Here is a 20,983-nt window from a genome sequence, read left to right on the forward strand (position 1 = left end):
TCCCCTCTGCCCCGCCCCACAAACACTTTATTTTTCTCATGTGAACATCAACACATTCCTAAAATCTGTAATGAAGCAGCTTCTCTCCACAACTCAGTGGTCATCATTATATCTATTAATAGTGAACTCAATTTCCGGATTGCTGGAGCTTATTTAGCCAAAACTGTTGCACCCTCCATGCACAAGAGTGAGGTCTGAGCAGGACCCCAAAGGCTTGCAGAAGAACTAAAAAATATTTCTTGAGAAAACCTGAAAGAGGAAGGCAAAAAACTTCCTCTTCAATCCTGCATTCCCTCAATGCAGGATTCCTGCATTGAGCAGGGGGTTGGACTAGATGGCCTTGTAGGACCCTTCCAACTCTGTTATTCTATGATTCTATGAAAACATCCCAGGGAGAACCAATAATGTTCAGCCGGCATGGAATACTGACTGACTGATGGGGGTGGGGTGGGAGAAGCAGAAATCGGGGAGCGGGTAATGAAATGGAGTATCCTCGAAGAGAGCATGGCCAGCTAGAGCCCTAAACAGGAGCGCTCCACATCGCAACATTTTGCTGCAGGTCCAACTTGTTAGTTATAATGCTTATTTTCAACAATGGTGGATATTTGCAATCTATTGTGTGAGTAACTTCTGAGATTCAAAGGGTTCTCTTATTCCCTTTGTTCTCCAGGAAGCTGCCAAACTTGGCAAAAAGGTCCTGGTTCTGGATTTTGTTGTCCCTACTCCTTTGGGAACAAGATGGGGTAAGTCCAAGGTTCTCATCCTTTGTTATTCTAGGAAGCAGCCGGCCACTTAAATTTTGGGATTTTCTGCCGGACGTTGACACTGGCATCTGTTGCATTGTTTCTCCCCCTCCCCAACTCTTGACCTTCATTGGCAGCAGGTTCCAGGCGGACAACATAAAAGTACTACTTTGCACAATTCATAATTCTCCTATTGCTTGTTCCCTTAATTTCTGTACTGCGCTGCTAGGTAATTCTGGCTTGTGTTCCCTTATGAAACTTACAGGTCATTTTCCTCTTGCAGGTCTGGGAGGAACTTGTGTCAATGTAGGCTGCATACCTAAAAAGCTGATGCACCAGACGGCTTTGCTTGGGCAAGCCATAAAAGATGCGCCCAAGTTTGGGTGGAAGTTGGATGAGCTAGGTATGGGTGTTGAATTCTCCCTTTGTGTATATTGTGCTGCTCTTTGGGTATTTAAACTGGGAAATGGGGTGTAAAGAGACAAGCAGGGTTGTTATGTCTAAATGCAAAAAAGTGCCTGTTCCAAGCGTATCTGCTGTGGTTATTTTTTTAAAATACGTTTTAATAACATGAGTGCCATCTCCACAAACTGCAGTATAGAGGCAATTACCAAACATACTTGTTCATAGCAGAGGGATCAGCACAGCAGTGCTGACGATATCAAAGCAGATTTGAACTCTGCATGTGTAAGACCCTGCCATTACAGTTTCAACAAGAGCTTAAATCGAATAAGAGCTTTGTTGGCTTAAGAGGATGCTGCTGAACACCCCAAACCACATTCAGCCTTGTAATTATCCTTGCACCATGTCAGCAAAACTCTGCAAACCTTGGGGAATTTAATTTGATTTTTAAGTAGGAGGGGCACAAGCTGTGAGTCAGGTGCATCTGTTATTATGTGATCTGCAAATGGAAAAGTAAGGCTTTTGGGAAACCAAAGAACCAGATGAAAGCTAGCTTCTTTTTCTCCTCAGGCGTAAATCACAGTTGGGATGCGATGACAGAAGCGGTTCAGAATTATATTGGCTCTCTGAACTGGGGATACAGGGTGTCTCTCCGAGACAATGGTGTCACATATGAGAATGCTTACGGAGAATTTGTTGGGCCACACAGAATCAAGGTACTAAATATCCTCTTAATTGTTGGTCGTATATCTTTTGGTTCACATCACAGCTCCTGTGCTTGATTTACCAGTGTGGGGAGGGAGTGGCAGGCAGGTCTACTTTAAATGAGACGATCCAGCTAGATTTGGCTGCTAGCCCCAAACAGGTCATTCTCATTAGTTGCCTGGGACTATGCAGGAGGAAGCACTTTTGCTGAAGCATACAATGAGAGGGGCTTCCTTGTATCATTCATGACAATGTGGTGGATGAGCTTGCGCTGCTAAGTAGCAGAAGAAGATGGAGCAAGAGTGGAGGTCGAACTCGTAGAGCAGAAGCAAAAAAACTGCCCTTTCCTTTCACATCAGAGTGGAAGCCAAGGCTGGGACTGAGGGATAAGTGAAGAGTGTTGTGGCATCCAAAAGACTACCAGATTTATTGTGGCAAACATATGCTTTGCCAACTTTATAACTTTATGCTTTGCCAACTTTAAAGTTGGCTCCAACAGGAGCCAACTTTCTAAGATGCTTGAATTGTTATCTTTAGTACTTGGATATATACACATGCACACCTGATTACAGAAGAAAAAAATAAATAGAGGAACTGAAAGGCTATGAAATCAAAGGGTAGCTGTGACATTTCTTCAGAAGCCCTAATTTAACAATTTCGAGGTGAACTTCCCTTTCATCAGCAATTTTTTTCTTCTATTCTATTTGGACTTAATCAGGAGTTGGGGTTTCTTTTCCACTGTAAGCATTAAATTAGCATGGCATAGCTGGAACTCTAGTGTTACCATCCTAGTGGCTGCTTTTGTGAATGGGTAGCTCATTTCTTGTACTCGTTTGGATCGGGAGAGAGACCAAACATCCTTGTAATTCTTTATGCATGTAAGAATAAACATGAGACCTCATGCATGCAATGAAATGAGTTCATCGTGATTCATGAAAGGTATGCCACAATAAATGCTAGCCTTTAAACTTCTTGCTGTTTTTTCCTGCAAAAGACTAGTGTGGCTATTGCTCTTTAATTAAGCAGCATTTGCCTGGTAAGACCCAGGGTCCAAGAAAGGGATGAACTGGGGAGTCCAGAAGGCAATAGCTAGATGGGGAGTTGTGGGAAGGAAGCTCAGCAAGCCACAGGGAAAAAGCAAAATGGAGGAGGAAGAGATCCAGGATTTGCTGCAGGGGGCAATTTTAATGTTTCCTAGGTTACGAAAACCTTGCCTTGATCTGTATCCAAGAAAATAGTTACTGCTGCATTTCCTTGGAAATAAGTGTAATTTCACCCATACAACTTAGGTTTTAATGGTGCCAGTAGGTTGACTAGCTAACTAGCAGCATATTGCATAGTCGCTACATACCCAAACGGAATGAGAGTATACAGCATTATAAAGGGTGTCTATTCCTTGTCCTTGGTTTAGAATAGATACTTACTATGCCCTGGTATTTATTCAAAGGCAACAAATAACAAAAGGATAGAGAAATTTTACACAGCAGAAAGATTTCTGATTGCCACTGGAGAAAGACCCCGTTATCTAAACATCCCTGGCGACAAAGAATATTGCATCACCAGGTAAAGTCATATACCAAAATGTGTCCCTTGTGCTGTGGAGTGCCTGCAGGTGCCAGGTGTTGTGAATGAAATGAATCGGGTGGTTCAAACAGTTTGAAGTGAAACAGTCCTGGTTTTCACCTGAGTGTTACTTGCTTGGAAGAACTCGCATCAGAAAATTGCTCCCCACTTAAAATACTCACCCCTTTTCTTCCTTGGACAGAAGACCAGTTTTCAAGCTTTCTCTCTGATATAAGTATTTATGGGGATTCTTAACTTACACACGAGGAACTTTCAAACAAACATCAGCCGATGTGAAAGCTGGGTTGGTAGTATCTTGCGAGAGGGTCTTCTCTTTTTCAGTGAAAATTTTAAACTGGCCCTTAGACGATCCTTGGCAAAATATAAGAGCTATCATTCATGCTTAAATTCACTCTTTGTTTGGCTGCTCTCCTACACATTGTGATAGGTCTCATGGAAATGGACAATAGTACAGAAACTGGATGAGGGAACACTTGATTAGAAATTCTTACTGTGTTTATAACTTTAGAAGAAAGAGGAACAGAAGAAAATTCTGGTTCTTGCAAGTGAACTGCATGATGGGATTGGAATGATGTATGTGGCTGAATGTGCTGTAATGCTGAAACTGCTTAATTGGAAGGAAATGCTTAATTGGAATTTCTAACTGTCAAGACCTTTTGGTATAGTATAAGACAAATAAGCTAGCTTGATAAGGAGGACTGACCATCCAGGTCAATCTGACATTGCTAGAAGAGTTATGGGCCGTCTGTTGATAAGGTATAATGAAGAAGTTTTCTTTGCTCTGTCTTTGTTTTGCTTTAGAATTTTGCCAACTGCTAATTGGTTAAGATGTTACTGTGTATAAATATAGCTGCTTTTCCCTCTGCTAGAGGAGAAGTTCTTTGTCTGTAGGATTCTCTCCATACAGCTGTAACCAAAGTGGATTTTGATCCTTGACAATGTGTAATACCTCCTCCATGCAGTGCTTTTAAAAAATGTGCAATTTCACACAAAATGTGCAGTTTTAAAATAATATTTGTGCAGTTCCAAAATTCAAGTTATGCAATAGTTGTAATACATTGGTTGCAGTGAAAAGTGACTATTAACAATGTGAAAAAGGAAAGTGAGTAAACCTTTAAAATCCCAGATGCTAATCAAAGATGCTCCCCATATTCCACTGCTACTCCCCACAGGGTGTTAACCAAGGTTGCAAAGATGAAGGAAATAATTTTAGAATATGGGGATACCATGGGGACAAGTCTTGTGCATGTGGCAACTTTATGATGCCAGAAAATATCCAATATGTCATTTTTAACAGGGACCATATTAGGGTAAAGCTACCTGAAACATTTATGTGTGTGGGGAGTGTTATCATAGCTCAGCAGCTAGTCTAATCCCCTACGAAAAATACTCCTTGAATCTATTGAAAGGAAAGGAAAGGAACCTCTCGTGCAAGCACTGAGTCATTACTGACTCTTGGAGGGTCAGTCTTTCGCTGACGTTTTCTTGGCAGACCTTATAGTGGGGTGGTTTGCCATTGCCTTCCCCAGCTGTTATTACCTTTCCCCCAGCTAACTGGGTACTCATTTTACCGACCTCGGGAGGATGGAAGGCTGAGTCGACCCGAGCCGGCTGCCTGAAACCAGCTTCTGCTGGGATCGAACTCAGGCCGTGGGGAGAGTTTCAGCTGCAGAAACTGCTGCTTTAACGCTCTGCACCACACGTTCTACCAAATACAACAAGAAAATGCTCGGGGACAAAATGTTCAAGCTTTGAGAAAGGAGAAATCTCTTATCTAGATTTATCGTAAAGTGAAGTCAGCAACATTCTGTTCTCAGAGGCACTCCCTCTTCATTCTAAATGGAAAACATGCTCTCCATCTCCCTATATATGACAAGTCAAAAGGCAGCTGTGCCCTAAACCAAGGGATGGGCAACTTTTGGCCCTGCAGATGTTTTGGCCTACAACTCTGATTAGCCCTCATCATTGGCTATGCTGGCTAGGGCTGCTAGGAATTGTAGGCCAAGATATATGGAGGACCTAGGGATGCATGCAAATTTTGTTAATGTTTGCAAATCATGCAAATATGACATGAGCACCACCCTGGATGCAAACAGGAGAGCGGAAAGCGCTCGCAAGTTCCCAAACTCATGCTCACATTTGAAAAAATTGCACATACACTTTTTAAAAGGTGCATTTTTTATGCTTTGCTTCATGCACATTTTGGTTACACTTTTGAAAATACTCATTTTTCCAGTTCAAAATGCATATTTCCCCCTTTCTACAGAACTGAGAAAAGCATGCAAACAAACATCAGGCAAGCTGTGAGCTCGGAGGCAGGGCACTGTATGCTCCACATCTCCTCCCTTGCAGCTACTGTGGAGAGAACTGCACTGGCTGCTGCTACGAGCTTACAAACCTGAGCACATACTGTAAAGGGTGAAAGGTGGTGTTCCCAGGGGTATGGATGGGAGGAGACTGTGGACTTGGGGATGAGAACCATCCCCACCCTCCTCCTCTCCCCCTTCCCAAAGCGTCTGCTAGGTAGGTGAAACCACCTATATAGCTAAAATTTATCCAGTGTGCCTCCTGCTCTGCATTGGATACTCATTAGCCTCCAATTTTGGAGGCTTACAAGTACCTAGAGCAGATCTAATAGGGTTGCACCCTTTGACTAGAATCTGAAAAAGGCAAGAGTGAGACACAGCCCTGATCGAAATCTTCCATTTGTGCATCAGAAGCACATAGTAGACAGGGGGATACTTTTGTATCTCTGTGGTGCTTTCCCCTCTTTGCCTGGCATTCGTTACCATGTATATAGCGGTAGTCAGTTCATGACCATCTTATAGCATGGGAACCCCATTGGTATGACCACTCCTTTAGGCATCACTCCTAAAGTGCCATGTGGTATAGGTGCAATCACATATCCTCACTGATAATTCGTTCATTTTTCTTATGTGCTCTTACTTCATCTTCTGGTTATTGTATTCCTAGAAGTATGGATTTCCCTTGTATTTTTGTCTTGAATATTAATTTGCATGTGTATGTATACTTTTCCAGTGATGATCTCTTCTCCTTGGCCTACTGTCCGGGAAAGACGTTGGTGGTCGGAGCTTCCTATGTTGCCCTTGAGTGTGCCGGGTTTCTTGCGGGACTTGGCTTAGATGTGACTGTTATGGTGCGTTCCATCCTTCTGAGAGGCTTTGATCAGGATATGGCGAACAAAATAGGCGAGCACATGGAAGAACACGGGATCAAGTTCATTAGAAAATATGTGCCCACCAAGGTAAGAATAACACACACACACACACACACACACACACACACACACACACGCACGTACACATCTGATAAATATTCAACTTTAAAAGCAGCCTTCATGCAAACATGCGTGACACTCTGCTTTTTAAATCATTCTTTTTCTTTCTTAGTAATATCCTTTGAAAATGGGCAGGGAACAGTTTAATGTAACAGCAAGGGGCACTAGTCTCTCTTTCTCTTAAGAAGTGTGTGTTTTGTACCACAAGATGTAGTGATGGCCACTAATTTGGATGGTTTTAAAAGGGAATTGGATAAATTCCTGGAGGAGAAGGCCATCAATGGCTACTAGACCTCATGGTTATGTGCTACTTCCAGTATTAGAGGCTGTAAGCCTGTATGCACCGGTTGCTGGGGAACGTGGGTGGAAGGGTGCTGTTGCACCGTGTTCTGCTTGTGAATCTCTGGTTGACAGCAGGTCAGCCACTGTGTGAACTGAGTGCTGGACTAGATGGACCTTTGGTCTGATCCAGCAAGGCTCTCCTTATGTTCTTATGTAGTATCATGCCATTCTGGGGGTGGGGTTGAATTATCAGCTCCAAAAACAGTTCCACTTCCGCTGCCCCAACATGCAACAACAGAAAGACACCAAAAAGATCAAGCTGCTGACGTATATTGCCACACTAAGTGTCCCTGCTCCATGCTTGTTTGACAAATTTCACCATCCTCCCTGAAAAATGGACAAAATGACCTCCCCAGTTTCTCCACCTTTTAATACGGTGGGGGATTTTTGAAGGCCATTATTTTCAACCCTAGAAAAAAGGAATGCTTTTTTGTCCCTCTGGAAATCAAAAGCCAGAGAACTTGCCAAAAAAATCTTCCAATGACCAACACTCTTGAAGTTTTTATTTACTATTTCAGTACATATCCTGCCTTTCCAGGGGTTGGTGTGTGCTGCATATGTATTGAGGGGGGAGGGGAGAACGAGAGAGACACATTTCCTTACAATGATTAATACATAATTATTTTTCAATAGCAGGATAATTGTTTTTCAATTTTGGTGAGGTATTAAGCCAGTGTATTATAGGCGTTCAGCTATTCAAAGACCCAGAACATTAAATAAAACAAATTCCCTCTGTGTGCTCTTAGCACACCAGGCGGTGAAATAAACCACTGTGTGTCTGGAAAACCCTTGCTGAGCAAATCTGCCCTCCCTTTAATAAGGAATATGAGATTTATCAAAAGAGAGCAAAGTGAAAACCACAGAGAACGTTATGCTTGTTCTTTGTACATAAATTTTATCCATTGCTGGGTTAAAGAGAAAGTAACACATTTGAGCTTTAACGTTTAAGCCACATTTAATCAGTGGATAGATAGTCCAGCGCTTTGTTGTTGCTCCTACCAAGTGCTCTGTATTCATGGAATAGGATAGTTATACTCCGATCCCAAAAGAAACAAGAGAACATAGAAATCAATTTATATGACCGTGTCTGGCTGAATGGCTGAGTTTTGAAACATGGCTTTGCTTTGTGAATGCACAGTAGGAATGACTAGTTTTCTGCATGCAGAATACGGAAAGCAGCCCTTCCTGTCTACATCACAGCTGTCAAGTCTGTGGGGAAGGTGATAGTTAGAATCATTTACACCTTCCCAGAATGCATCATTCTTGTTGAGAGGACCTTCTGTGGTGCCTCCCAACTCTGGAATTCCCTCCCCAAGGGGATTCTTCTAGTCCAAGGTTGGGGAACTCTCATTGGCACGGCCAGCAGGGCCAGTGGTCAGGATGATAGGAGTTGCTGGACTCCCAACATCTGGAAGACCTTAGGTTCTCCATCCCTAATCTAGTGCTTCTATTATTATCATTTAGGCGGCAGGCCAGGCCTGTTCTATTCTCTTGAGCTTTTAATTAACACCAGTGGTTTTTATTGTATTTCTCCTGTACTGCTGGATTTTGCATTATCGTTGTATTTCTCATTTTAGGATATTTTGTTATGGTTTTTAATGTCTGTCTGGTAACTAATTTAAGGGTTTGTATAATGAGAGCGTGGGATAGGAGCAAACAAACAAACAAATTGCCTCTTCAGCAGAAAGAACAGGAAGAAAGAGGCATTCTTTAGGCTAAGGTGTAGCACTTTGAGGAGGCCAAAAACCTTTCATTAGACAGTGTAAACTAACTTGTGTAACAGTGTAAACTAACTTGAACTCTAAAAGTTCAACCCTAACCTCTTTAAATTTTTGTTCCAAGAGCTCAACCACTTTCACCTTCTATTTTCTGTGCCTTTGAATTTGAATGTGGTGGTATAAATTGATAATGGAGGCAGCAACCTTACATTATTATATTCATTTCCTGTGCAGTTGTATTAGAAAAGGACTGTCATAGAACTGTCACTTCCTGATTTGTCAAGAGCAGGACATTGTCCACCACATGTAAGCCAACACTGAAGGACCTCTAAATGCTACTGCAGCAAAGAAGAAGCTTATATTTCTCACCCATCACATTTATTCATTATTCTTGGGGATTGTATCGGAAGATTGCATTGCAGTTTGTGGCGTAAATTTATATTCAAATTCTTAGAATCTTCCGAGTTCACAATATACTTGTCTTTACCTTTCTGCTCAGTCTATGCTGATGTTTAAGACCAAGCTAGATGTGATGGGAGAGACATATTTGGGTATTATTATTATTATTATTATTTACAAAGTACAAAATACATAAAGAAAACAAACTAGAAAACTGTGCAATACTACATCAACATTATTTTTATATATTCCGTTTTCTTTGTTTCCTTGATGTAAACTGTACTTGTTACATCATCATTATTATTATTATTATTATTATTATTATTATTATGCATAGAAAGAAAAAGACTATGAATATACCAAATAGCCCCTAACAATCGAGAAGGTTGAACTGAATCCTGAACTTTCCCATTCCAGTATAAATAGTATTTTTCTGTGAAGTGATGTTCTGCTGACTGCCCATCTCTAGCTTGTGTTACATTATTTAATTTCATCATAAAGGGCATATCGTGAATCACTTACTCAGCAATCCTCGAATGTGGGTGGGGGCAACTTGTTTATTTAATCAAAGGTCTTTCCCATTCACTTATGAAGTGGTGGTGGGGGTGGTGTAACTTCCCACATTGAAGTGTGGGACATCTGATTTTGACATCTGATTTTAACATCTCTGTGGCCTGTCACCCGAGGTACTTTCCTACCAGTCTGGTTCTGTGTAGAGTTTAAGTAGAGAGAAGTTCAGCTCTACTCATCTGTATGGCTTCTGATGCTAACATTGGACCCCATCCCAGTTCCTGCTTCATACTTGACCAGGACAGGTACATAAGCAACCAACATGTCTGCCCCATAACGTCTTGTGTGGTTCATAACAGCCATGTGCTGAATGGGTCATTTGAGTAGGCTATTGGGTTAAGTGTGAATAGCTTAAAAGTGTTTTCTTCATTGAAATTGCTAGTTTCAGTTTGGGAGGAACTGCTCTAGTACAAAAGCAGGGTCTGTCCCAGGACTTACTAGTGAGCCTCATGCTCTCTGAAGAATTTGAGGACCCTTCATCAAATCACTCTTACTTTAGGACATAGCACAAGAGTTTGAATATAGTTCTAGTGGCTATGTTTATGATTGAGTAAATGTTATCAACTTCTCCTTTGTGACGGTAATATTTATTTATTTTTAAAATCTTGTAGATTGAACAGATTGAGGAAGGAACTCCCGGAGTGCTAAGAGTCACCGCTCAATCTACAGAAAACTCTGAGATGTTTCAAGGGGAATACAACACGGTAAGGGACTTGAGTTGGTCCTTTCTGTTTCATTTAAACCTGAGCAATTGTGACCCACTTTATGGCCACGTGCATCTTTTGGTTGTTTGGGGGAAAATATGGCCAGCACAAACTGGGCACACAACTGCAGATGGTTTCAGCTTTGCATAGGGTCACAGTGGCTAAAAAAAATTCAGCTGCAGTGGTTGATATGGCTGCCAGCCATACCCTTGTTCACTTTGGTTCATTCCACCTTTTCCCCATGGCTACAGCTGCTTGTGTGTTAGCACTATGGCTTGATTCACACCATGGCGTGAATCAGTGCTAAATCATGGTGTGGTTTGTCAAAATCTGGCTTGTTGCTGTGTCCAAACTCGTCCATGCAAACAAACCATGGTTTGCTAACCAGCTACTAACCACAGATAGAAGCAGTGAAGTCTGGCTTGTTTGAACCATGGATTGTTGTGATGTCTGAACCCAGAACTGTGGCTTAACTCTGCTTGTTTGCACTGTTGCCTGCCCTGAAACATCGGTGTCTAGCAAGAGCAGTATCAAAACAGAAGGGGGTGGTGTCATGATTTGTTTGCTCGTCAGCAAGTTAAAATAACAAACCATGAATAACAGCACATAGTTAAACTATGGAATTTGCTACCCAACATGTAGTAATAGGTACCAGTTTGGAAGGATTTAAAGGAGGATTAAAGAAATTGATGGAGAATAAGACTATCAATGGCTGCTAGTCCTGACAGCTATATGTGACCTCCAGTATCAGAAGCAGTATGCTTATGTACACCAGTTGCTGTGGAATACGACCATGCTATTGCACTCGTGTTCTGCTTGTGGCTTTCCTGCAAGCAGCTGATTGGCTGCTGTGTGAACAGAATGCTGGATTAAATGGACCCTTGGTTTGATCCAGCACGGCTCTTCTTCCATTCTTACGTTTTTAACATAAACCATGGCTTACTGTTAAGTGTGAGTGCAATCTGTGTGTGTCAGCACTACCATGAAGTTGGTATCACAAGTCTTAGAACATTGTGGTGGATCTTCTGGTTGTTACTCTTACCTAATTCAACAATAACAGATACCCTTAAACTCCCTACTAAGCTCCCAAGAGAGAAATGACTTAACGCATAACGCAATCACTGATGTTCTGCAGGTGTTGCTTGCCATAGGAAGGGATGCCTGCACAAGAAAAATTGGCTTGGAGAAAGTTGGAGTGAAGATCAATGAAAAGTAAGGCTAAATCTCTTCACTGTCTAATAATTGTGCCTGTGGTGGTTGTTTTCTTGCAGGATCAGTCCGTAGACTTAAAGGATTTAATTTGTCAGGGAAACATAAATTTCCTTCCCAACACATTTCTGTTGCAGTAAGGAGGTATTCGTTAATATACAGCTTCCCATTACCGTACATGCCAGAAGGGCAAACTTTGCAATAATTAAAATGCTAGTGATTAATATTCTAGCCACCGAGTCTTCTGCATTATCTCACTCTGCTGGGTGCATAGAACAGAGGGGAAAATTGGTGGTCATTGCTATGAAAAGCAACCATTGTGCTCTGTTCTGCTACCAGTTTTGATCCAAGACAGGGCTTCTGCGGTTTTGCTAGTAATGCCAAGGGGTTAATTCAAAAGGTGCAGCTTATTCTGTCCTAGCACTGCAGGGGTGAGAGATGCTGGGCTTTGGAGACTTCTCTCTTCTCCACAGCTGTTAAAGGACCAGAGGTCCTGTCAACCTTGTGCTAACTTGGCTTCTTGCTGCAATACAGTGGCCTGATTTTTACATTGAAATAGATATGTAAAATTCAGGATCTCTTTCCCATTTCTTTGACTTCCATAATCCAAAACCTTTAAAATATCCATTGCCCATTCCATTCATCATCTAATTATGTATTTATTACCTTTATGTCCCACCCTTCCCCTTGAGTGTTCAAGACAGTGTTGACAGTGTCCATAGGGTTCTCAGTCCCGTCTCCTATCCAACCACCAACCAGACACAAACATGGTTAGCTGCAGCAACATCAGCCCTAGCCAGCCTGGCCAATGATAAGGGACGTTGGGGACTGTGGGCCCAAACATCTGGAGGGGCTGCAAGTTGCCCACCCCTGCTATGTAGACCATGTATATAGATCAGCCTTCACCAACCTTGTGCTATCCAGATGTATTGGACTATGGCTGCCATCATCCCTACCCAGCAATAGCAGGTGATGATGGGTTTGCAGCCCAACACATCTGGAAGGCACCAGGTTGGGGCAGGCTGTATTGCTGGGGGAGGGGGTCCCTGGCAATGGGATGAACTAATTTTCATGAGGTTCTGATATTTTTAATCCACAATCTACAGACTGCTTAATGTCATCTCTCTTGTCAAATCAACTTTCAGAACAGGAAAAATCCCTGTCAATGAGGAGGAGCAAACGAACGTGCCGTACATCTTTGCCATTGGGGACGTGTTGGAAGGCAAGCTGGAACTCACACCCGTGGCGATTCAGGCGGGCAGGCTGTTGGTGCGGAGGCTTTACGGGGGAGCAGACACAAAGGTAGGCCAGCTGTTATCACACAGGCTCTCGCCTAATTAAAGACATCATCGTTGGTTAATCAATTAAATTTGCAAGGAGTAAAAGAAATAATGGTTCTGAAACAACAACCCCCAAAAGCATCCTTTGTTTAAAAGGGTGACAATGTGTGATGTAGTAGATGTCATTTTTGAGCAGGGGTATAGAACCTCTGCCCTGGGGCCAAATCCCAACTTCCTGGGGATCCCCCAAATGGTCATCTCCTTTCCCCCAACCATTGATTATTTGGGGGTTTCCCAGGTTTTGTGCAGTTTTTTCTTCCATTCTAAAATGTTGGAATGCGTTTCTTAAGGCATAGTTACTGGCAATAAGAGCTTTAAGCTAAAGTATGCTTGTACTTCGGGTATTTTGGCTTTGTCCCGGCCCACCTCTGGAATGAGACTCCTGAGAGCTCCTCCGAAATGGAATTCAGCCCATGGATTGAAACAGGTTAAACACCCCTCCTTTAATGTAAACCCCCAAAGTGACGAAAGACCGGGTTCAGACAAGACGATAACCAACGGTGGTTTAAATAGTCGACGTTTTCTTAATCCACCATGGGTTATCATGTTGTGTAAAGGGCACTGTTGGTTATTTCCTCAGCCACAGTCTCAAGGCAAGAGCGGTCAAAGCAGCTGCTGCTGCTCTAGTCCAGCCGGCAGGGTAGATTTTCAGCAGCAGTGGCTGATGAGATACTAGCGGGAGGACTGAGCCTACTCCCTGACCCTACTCGTCTTGGTTTTGACTGGATAGAGTGGCAGAGTACCAACCTATCTCCATCCAATCAAAATAATGCAAGCTGCTGCCCAAGCTCCACCCAGGGCCAGTGCTAGACTATTTTGTGCCTTAGGCAAGGTGAGCTACTTTCACCACCACCCCCAAAAAACGCCAACTTTTATTTTTAAGAACATATGTTTCCTGGAAAATATAAGAAGCACAAAACTTGAAACTGCTAAATTTATTTTAAAGTGCAAGAAATATGTCATGCCAATTATAGCAAACAAATTGGAAAGGAATGTCTATGGGTCTAAAATGCATTATTTAATAGGAATATTACCTCCAAATCCTCCCCCCCTAAACTCATACACACGCGCACGCACACACACTCAGCATCACTCACTCCAAACGCACACAAACACATGCATTCACTCAAAGACCCCATACACCCCATTCACCCATACATTCTCTCTCTCTCTCTCACTCTCTCTTCCGGGCGCGTTCCGGAAGTCCGAACGTGGAGCCACCCCACCCCAGCGTCCCTGGCTTCGCTTTGGCTGGGCAGGCACAGGGTGCCATCTTGCCCGCCCAGGCCCAGCTGAATCCTCGGGCCGGGCCGGCTCACAGCCAACGCGCGTGAGTGCTGTGCTGTGCCCAGTGCCCCTTTTAGCTTGGCGCTCTAGGCGGCCGCCTGAGTGGCCTCTATGGTAGCACCGGCCCTGGCTCCACCCCACCAGCACTTTACATGATTGCCAGCGCATGGGGCCAATAAGACCCCGTCTTGTGTTTTCATGTGTGTTTTTCCATTTCTGCGGCTCTTAAAATCCTGTTGCAAACCAGTGTGATTTCCACTGCTTTGAAGCCACATTGGACCAACAGTCTAGCCTTGCCTTCTCCAACCTGGTGCCTTCCAGATGTGTGGGACTGCAACTCCCATAATTCCCAGCCAGCATGGCAAGTTCTGCCTCCTCTATCACCGTCTCCAGCTGGAGGGAAATGTCTGCAGCAGGAAATTCCTTCTACTTGGGAAGGCAACCCGCACAATCTAGAACCCTGTGTGTTGGTTCAGAATACCTGAACAGGACTTCTGTGAGATCTATCCTGTGGCTCTTATGCAAACATTTCTTTCCTTGGCAGTGTGACTATGTGAATGTTCCCACCACAGTATTCACTCCTATGGAATATGGAGCCTGTGGTTACTCAGAAGAGAAAGCAATTGAGAAATTTGGCGAGGACAATATTGAGGTAATTTATTTATTTATTTTAAATCCTGTTTGTGCAGTACGGCTTATCTCATGACCATCTTTTTTTTGGATCTGAGCTTCAGATTTTGGCTTTGGATTCCAACCCTTTACAGAAAGGGTGGGCAACTTGTGGCCCTCCAGATATTTTGGCTGCATTTCCCATCAGCCTTAACCAGCATAGCCAATGGTGAGGGATGATGGAAGTTGTAGGTCCAAACAATGGCCAAACCTGCAAAAGACGGGAGCGTTCATAATCCCTGTATTTTTTAACTTCGCTTATTATATTTCTACCCACTTTTCTTTCATTGCAGAATACAAGCTGGCATATACAAGGTTCCCAGGTGGTCACAACCTGCCCAGTCCTGATCTGTGATGATCAGGAGCAAATAAAGGAATGTCATCTAGCCCTCCTCGAGGGCGACCTCCTGGGTACGCAGTTGCATTTACCCTGGTGTTTGCAGCAGTAGGCCTGTGTGGGTGATAGACCTGGAGTTTTAAGCACTTGTGTGCCTGGGTCTGGAAATCTATTTGGGGTCTTAAAAGAGGTGTAAAAGCGTGCGCATGTATGTGTGAGAGATGGAGAGAGTCAAGCTTGATGTGTTTGCTGACAGAAATACCGGCACGACGTATGCATAGCAATAACATTTGCTGCATACAGTGTGGTGCTGCCCTAACAAAGCTATGAAGGTAAGAACAGGAAAGCCTCTCTCCATCCCACGTTAGTCCCTCTGCAACAACCTATTGTTGCTCTACACCAGGAATGCACAACCTTATCAGGCTTGAGGGCTGCATCAAGTCTGGGAATCACACATATATGTGTGCATACATATAGCATGCACACATGCACATATATGATGCAGCAACCTTGCTAATACTAAGTAGGTCTGGTTTTGATCAGTACCAGTATGGAAGACCACCTGGGAACCTTGTGTATGCCATCTCAAATTCTGTTATGGAAGAAAGGTGAGGTAGAATAAAATAAGTTAATGGAAATGGTGGGAGTTGTAGGATATTTTTTCTGTCTAAACATGCATAGGATTGCATCCTAAATTATAAAGCACAGCGATTATGAGCACTCCCATCTTGCAGGGATGTCCTACTCGGACACTGTTGACATTCATTTGCAAGTTAAAGATCCAGTGGCATTTTATTATATATCTTGGCTCTTTAAAAGTATTCAGGGCTAGTTCATATGTAAGCCATTGTGTTGACTTAATCTTCATCACTTTATATTTGCCGCTCATGCTGTCTTTCAGAAGCCAAGAATCTGCACTTATATGTCCTTATTGCATTCTCAGGTTTACCACAGTTATTTTTGGCCACTGGAATGGACAGTCCCATCCCGAGACAACAACAAATGTTATGCAAAGGTCATTTGCAATATTCCAGATCAGGTAATAGTAGCATGCAGCAAATTCCTGGCAATCCTCTTCAGAGTTGTGCACAACCTAGAGGAGAAAAGAAACATTTTATTTTCTTGTTCATTTTGTATGCATTGTAATACACCACCTGATGATATACAATTATTTATTTATTTATTTATTTATTACATTTTTATACCGCCCAATAGCCGAAGCTCTATATACACACACACACCCCTACCTACCTATCTGGGATCTCAACAGAATCTGTATCAGTTTCATCTTTCTCATTTGTAATGACAATGTGAATCTTCACTTGACAGTATGGCTCATATTGTGCACTCAACTCAACTGAAAGTTTTTGAACTTCAGGGGTCTCTCAAAAGCAGTTTGTGACAGGGCAGAGGAGTCTGATGTTTTAAAGGGGAAAAGTAAAGAATCACATTTGAACAACAAGGAGTTGTGTGTTACTTTGAAGACTAAGCGTACAATCCTACGCCTGTTTCGACAGTAAAAAAAAGTCCTGCAATTCCCAGCATGCCCCAACCAGCACACCTGGCTAGAGACACGTTGGGAATTGTAGGACTTTTTTTCATAAGATTGTGCCCTAACACATTTATTATGCCATAAACTTTTGTGGATGCTGTACGTTTCCTACGATGCATGAAGTGTTAACCTCAAGTTGGCAGTATTATATCACATGCTTGGGGAGGTGTAAACAGTGAAGTCAGAAGGAAATGAAATATAAAAAGTACAGGCAGTGATAATTACCTTAGTGGTTGTAATTTTCCTTTTTAGTTCCCTCTAACCTCCCTACAAATTCTAACCAACTGCAAAGGCTGTAATGAGTTTGTTTCTCATCTCTACCACTTGGACTGGGTCCTGTGTCGTTGAATGCTTCCCCCCATACAAAAACGTTCCTCATACATAGAAAGCTCGTGTGTTGTGGGCAACTTATTGTGGGTATCATCAAATGGAAGCAAATAGTTAGCTGTTTAATTTATTATCGTAAAACAAAGAGTCTGCAAGTCTGTATTACTCAGATCAAATTCATAGAAATCCAACGTCATTTGAATCCGTTTCAGATTTCTTCAACATCCCAAAATACGGAGCCATGGTTTGGGATTACTACCTCCTTGCCATTTTTGTCACCCAAAAGCTTTTTGTGTAGAATGCTTTATAAACAGAGACAAGAGGATTAGCTAAAACCAACAGTGTTCTCTCTTTTTTAAAGGGTTTTATTTATTTTGTCAGAACAAATTTAATTTCCATTTGATTTATGTAGAGAATTTAAACTAGAGCAATATATATATATTAATCGATGAGCCCTATATTTAGGTCAAGAAAAGACTATCATTGTTCTCATCTTTTGTAGTCCTTTTGTATCTTCAAGCTTCAGAATTTATCCCAATTGAATTAAAACTTGTCCCTTGTGCAGAAATCCAATTAGGTAAATTGGACTGGAAAGGGATCCAATGATAATTCTCTTAGGAGTAAGTAATCCGTAGAAAATAATTGTTTCAGTGTTGCTCTTGTTCCTTAAGGAGCGTGTTATTGGTTTCCATGTGCTTGGTCCAAATGCTGGAGAAATTACCCAAGGATTTGCAGCAGCCATAAAATGTGGAATGACGAAAGAACAGTTGGACAGCACTATAGGAATCCATCCAGTCTGTGCAGAGGTGTGTATGTGGGGTTGGTGTACAAAAAGCTCTGTAGTTTGTCCTCATAGGATTCTTTGCTGGCCTTAGGGAACTGGATCAATGGGGTTCCCCCCCCCCACAAAGCATTTTATGTCTTTCCTGTTCCTGATGTCCAGCCAGAATCTAGCTTCCTGTAATTTGAGCCCATTATTCTGTGTCCTGCACTCTGGGATGATCGAGAATAGATCCTGGCCCTCCTCTGTGTGACGTTTGAAGAGTGCTATCGTGTCTCCCCCTCAATCTTCTCTTTTTCAGGCTAAACATGCCCAGTTCTTTCAGTCTCTCCTCAGAGGGCTTTGTTTTTTGGAATGGGTTGTGTTTGGAATGTTTGAATGGATGTGCATTCCCCCTTTGCATTTGGAGCAGTGGTGGCCTGCGAAAGCAGTTCAGATCCTTTCTGCAGGAGCGCTGGGCTTATTTGCATGGTTAACGTGTGCGGATGCTCTTTTCCACTCTCAATGTATTCTCCCTCAGAGATGACTTTGAAGCCAGCTAATTACTGCAGCTTTGAACCATTTAGAGTGAAGTGGATTTGATTTCCTGTAATCCTCCCACCTATATTTCTTATGTCTGCAAAGCAAAGCTTGCAGTTGTCCAATAAACCTTACCAAAGGCAGCTTACCACATTTCCTGTAATTTGTTCTTCAATTTGCTCGCTAAACTTGGAACTAAAAGGCTTCCTAAGGGTGAAAGTCTTACTGCTGAACTCATGAAGGCCACTTATAGCCGCTTGAGATCTTTAGTTGCTCAGTCCAGTTAATAACTCTGACCCAGAAGAAACAGTTTCAAAATAAAATCCAACTTGTTGTCTATACCTCTTCAAGTCTTGATGATGGTGGAGACCTCACTAGCTTGGTTCATACTAAACGTCCACAGCTCCTGAAAGGAATCAAAGGAATATGTGAGGAATATCTCCATGTTAGGCATTATTAGAAAAGGAATTGAGAATAAAACTGCCAGTATTCTATTGCCTTTATACAAATCTATGGTGTGAGTACACTTAGAATACTGTGTACAGTTCTGGTCACCACACCTAAAAAAAGATATTATAGAGCTGGAAAAAGTGCCGGAAAGGGCAACTAAAATGATTAAGGGACTGGAGCATCTCCCCAATGAGGAAAAGTTACAACAGCTGGGACTGTTTAGCTTGGAAAAAAGGAAACTAAGGGGAGACATGATAGAGGTGTACAAAATTATGCATGGTGTGGAGAATGTGGATAGGGAGACACTTTTCTCGCTCTCTCAAAATACTTGAACCCGATGGGGTCATCCTATGAAGTGGATTGTGGGGAGATTCAGGACAAATTAAAGGAAGTACTTCTTCACACAGTGTTTAGTTAAACTATGGAATTCATTACCACAAGATGTAGTGATGGCCACCAATTTGGATGGCTTTAAAAGAGGGTTGGATAAATTCCTGGAGGAGAAAGCTATCAATGGCTACTAGCCCTGATGGCTATGTGCTAACTCCAGTATCTGAGGCAGAAAGCCTATATTCATCTGTTGCTGGGGTACATGGGTGGGAGGGTGCTGCTGCACTGTGTCCTGCTTTGTTGGTCCTTGGTCAACAGCAGGTTGGCCACTGTGTGAACAGACTGCTGGACTAGATGGACCCTTGGTCTGATCCAGCGTGGCTCTTCTTATGTTCTTAAGTCCATACCCATGTAGCATCTCATCACCAGTGCAACCAGTACAGCATAACGGCAGGGAGTGTGGAGTAGGCCTGAGTTCCGTCCTCTTAAACTCTCCTCAAACATCATCCAAATGTGTTTCTCCACCCTGCCTTTCCTTTTCAGATATTCACCACGTTGTCTGTGACAAAGCGCTCAGGGGGAAACATCCTTCAATCCGGATGCTGAGGTTAAGCCTCCCCGCTGTTGTTAGCCGTTGCTAGAGACTGGCTTTCATCACCGAGTCCCAAAGGGCAGAAGGGAAGCAGCTAGCAAGCAAAACCTGGCGTCGACGTCCGTTGACATCCTCAACAAGCCACCATGGGGTGAATGAAGGACGTTGGCAGCTGCTGAGTTACCGGTGATGACTGAATGGCAACTGGCGTGACAGCGGGATGGGCCCATATCAAGATGATGCTTGGCAAGGCATTATTCACGATGCTTCCATGAAGTCTCAGCCTCAAACCAGTGTTACCTGGTAGGCAGTGACGGAAAGATTGCTAGCACAGCTTGAGACTTAACTCTTTTCTCCTCCTGGAATGAAGAGGATCCTCATATTTGGTTATGTCCTCACTTTGTTATGGAATCCCTAATTGCTACATCATACCTGTAAGCCCTTCTGTAGGGGACAACATATCATCCCTCCAGACTTGTACAGAAATGAACAACCCAGCCTGTGAAGGAGCAATTGTCTTTTCCTACAGATAGTTCTAAGAAGCAACATACTTCCACTTACCCAGAACAGCTGATCAGTGTGGACCTCCAAGCTCCATAAGTCAAAGAACAAACGGTCCATCACTGTTACTCTGTTTTAGGAACGGTTTCCTTACAAGTATGATGTCAGCTACATTGTTGAGTGAAATATTCCCCCCTCAGTACAGTTCTAAAACTGTGAATTATTTATATGACAGATTATACAATATATATATTTTGAGATACTCTCTGAAATGTTCTCCCAAATGTTCCCCATGTTCATAGATTTTCTCTCTTTAATGAAAACAAAAGTAAACCTTTTATTTCTTGGTGTATTGGAAGTCAGTATCATCCCTTAAAATTTGCTGCAACACACGTCAACCCTCATCAGCTTGTTCAGATAGTGCAGGGCTGGGCAACCTGCAGCCCTCGAGCCGAATGTGGCCCTTGGCCTAGCTTCAAAAACAATCTACTCTTGCTGGCGGTCTGAACTGATTGCTTGCTGTCCTTTCCCTGGCAACCCACTGGATGGGGAGTAAAAGAGGGGTGGAAGAAAGGGAAAGGGTGACCCTGTCCATTTTTAGCTCTCCCACCCACCCACCCAGCA

At 42.8% G+C, this 20,983-nt stretch overlaps 1 protein-coding gene across 1 annotated transcript in view; it reads left to right on the forward strand.

Annotated features, from left to right (window-relative positions):
* TXNRD1 (thioredoxin reductase 1) overlaps window positions 1-20,709 on the forward strand; it is a 34,997-nt gene extending 14,288 nt beyond the window's left edge. The window contains exons 3-14 of the mRNA XM_063133399.1: window positions 671-743; window positions 1,027-1,146; window positions 1,716-1,861; window positions 3,298-3,413; window positions 6,474-6,699; window positions 10,373-10,465; window positions 11,601-11,677; window positions 12,820-12,976; window positions 14,846-14,953; window positions 16,251-16,346; window positions 17,858-17,992; window positions 19,810-20,709. Of these exons, the coding sequence (XP_062989469.1) occupies window positions 671-743; window positions 1,027-1,146; window positions 1,716-1,861; window positions 3,298-3,413; window positions 6,474-6,699; window positions 10,373-10,465; window positions 11,601-11,677; window positions 12,820-12,976; window positions 14,846-14,953; window positions 16,251-16,346; window positions 17,858-17,992; window positions 19,810-19,872 (1,410 nt within the window). The 3' untranslated portion in view covers window positions 19,873-20,709. The remainder of the gene's footprint in view (window positions 1-670; window positions 744-1,026; window positions 1,147-1,715; window positions 1,862-3,297; window positions 3,414-6,473; window positions 6,700-10,372; window positions 10,466-11,600; window positions 11,678-12,819; window positions 12,977-14,845; window positions 14,954-16,250; window positions 16,347-17,857; window positions 17,993-19,809) is intronic.
* Window positions 20,710-20,983: the final 274 nt, after the last annotated feature.

Source organism: Elgaria multicarinata, chromosome 9, assembly GCF_023053635.1.
Source record: "Elgaria multicarinata webbii isolate HBS135686 ecotype San Diego chromosome 9, rElgMul1.1.pri, whole genome shotgun sequence".
Taxonomy (NCBI): domain Eukaryota; kingdom Metazoa; phylum Chordata; class Lepidosauria; order Squamata; family Anguidae; genus Elgaria; species Elgaria multicarinata.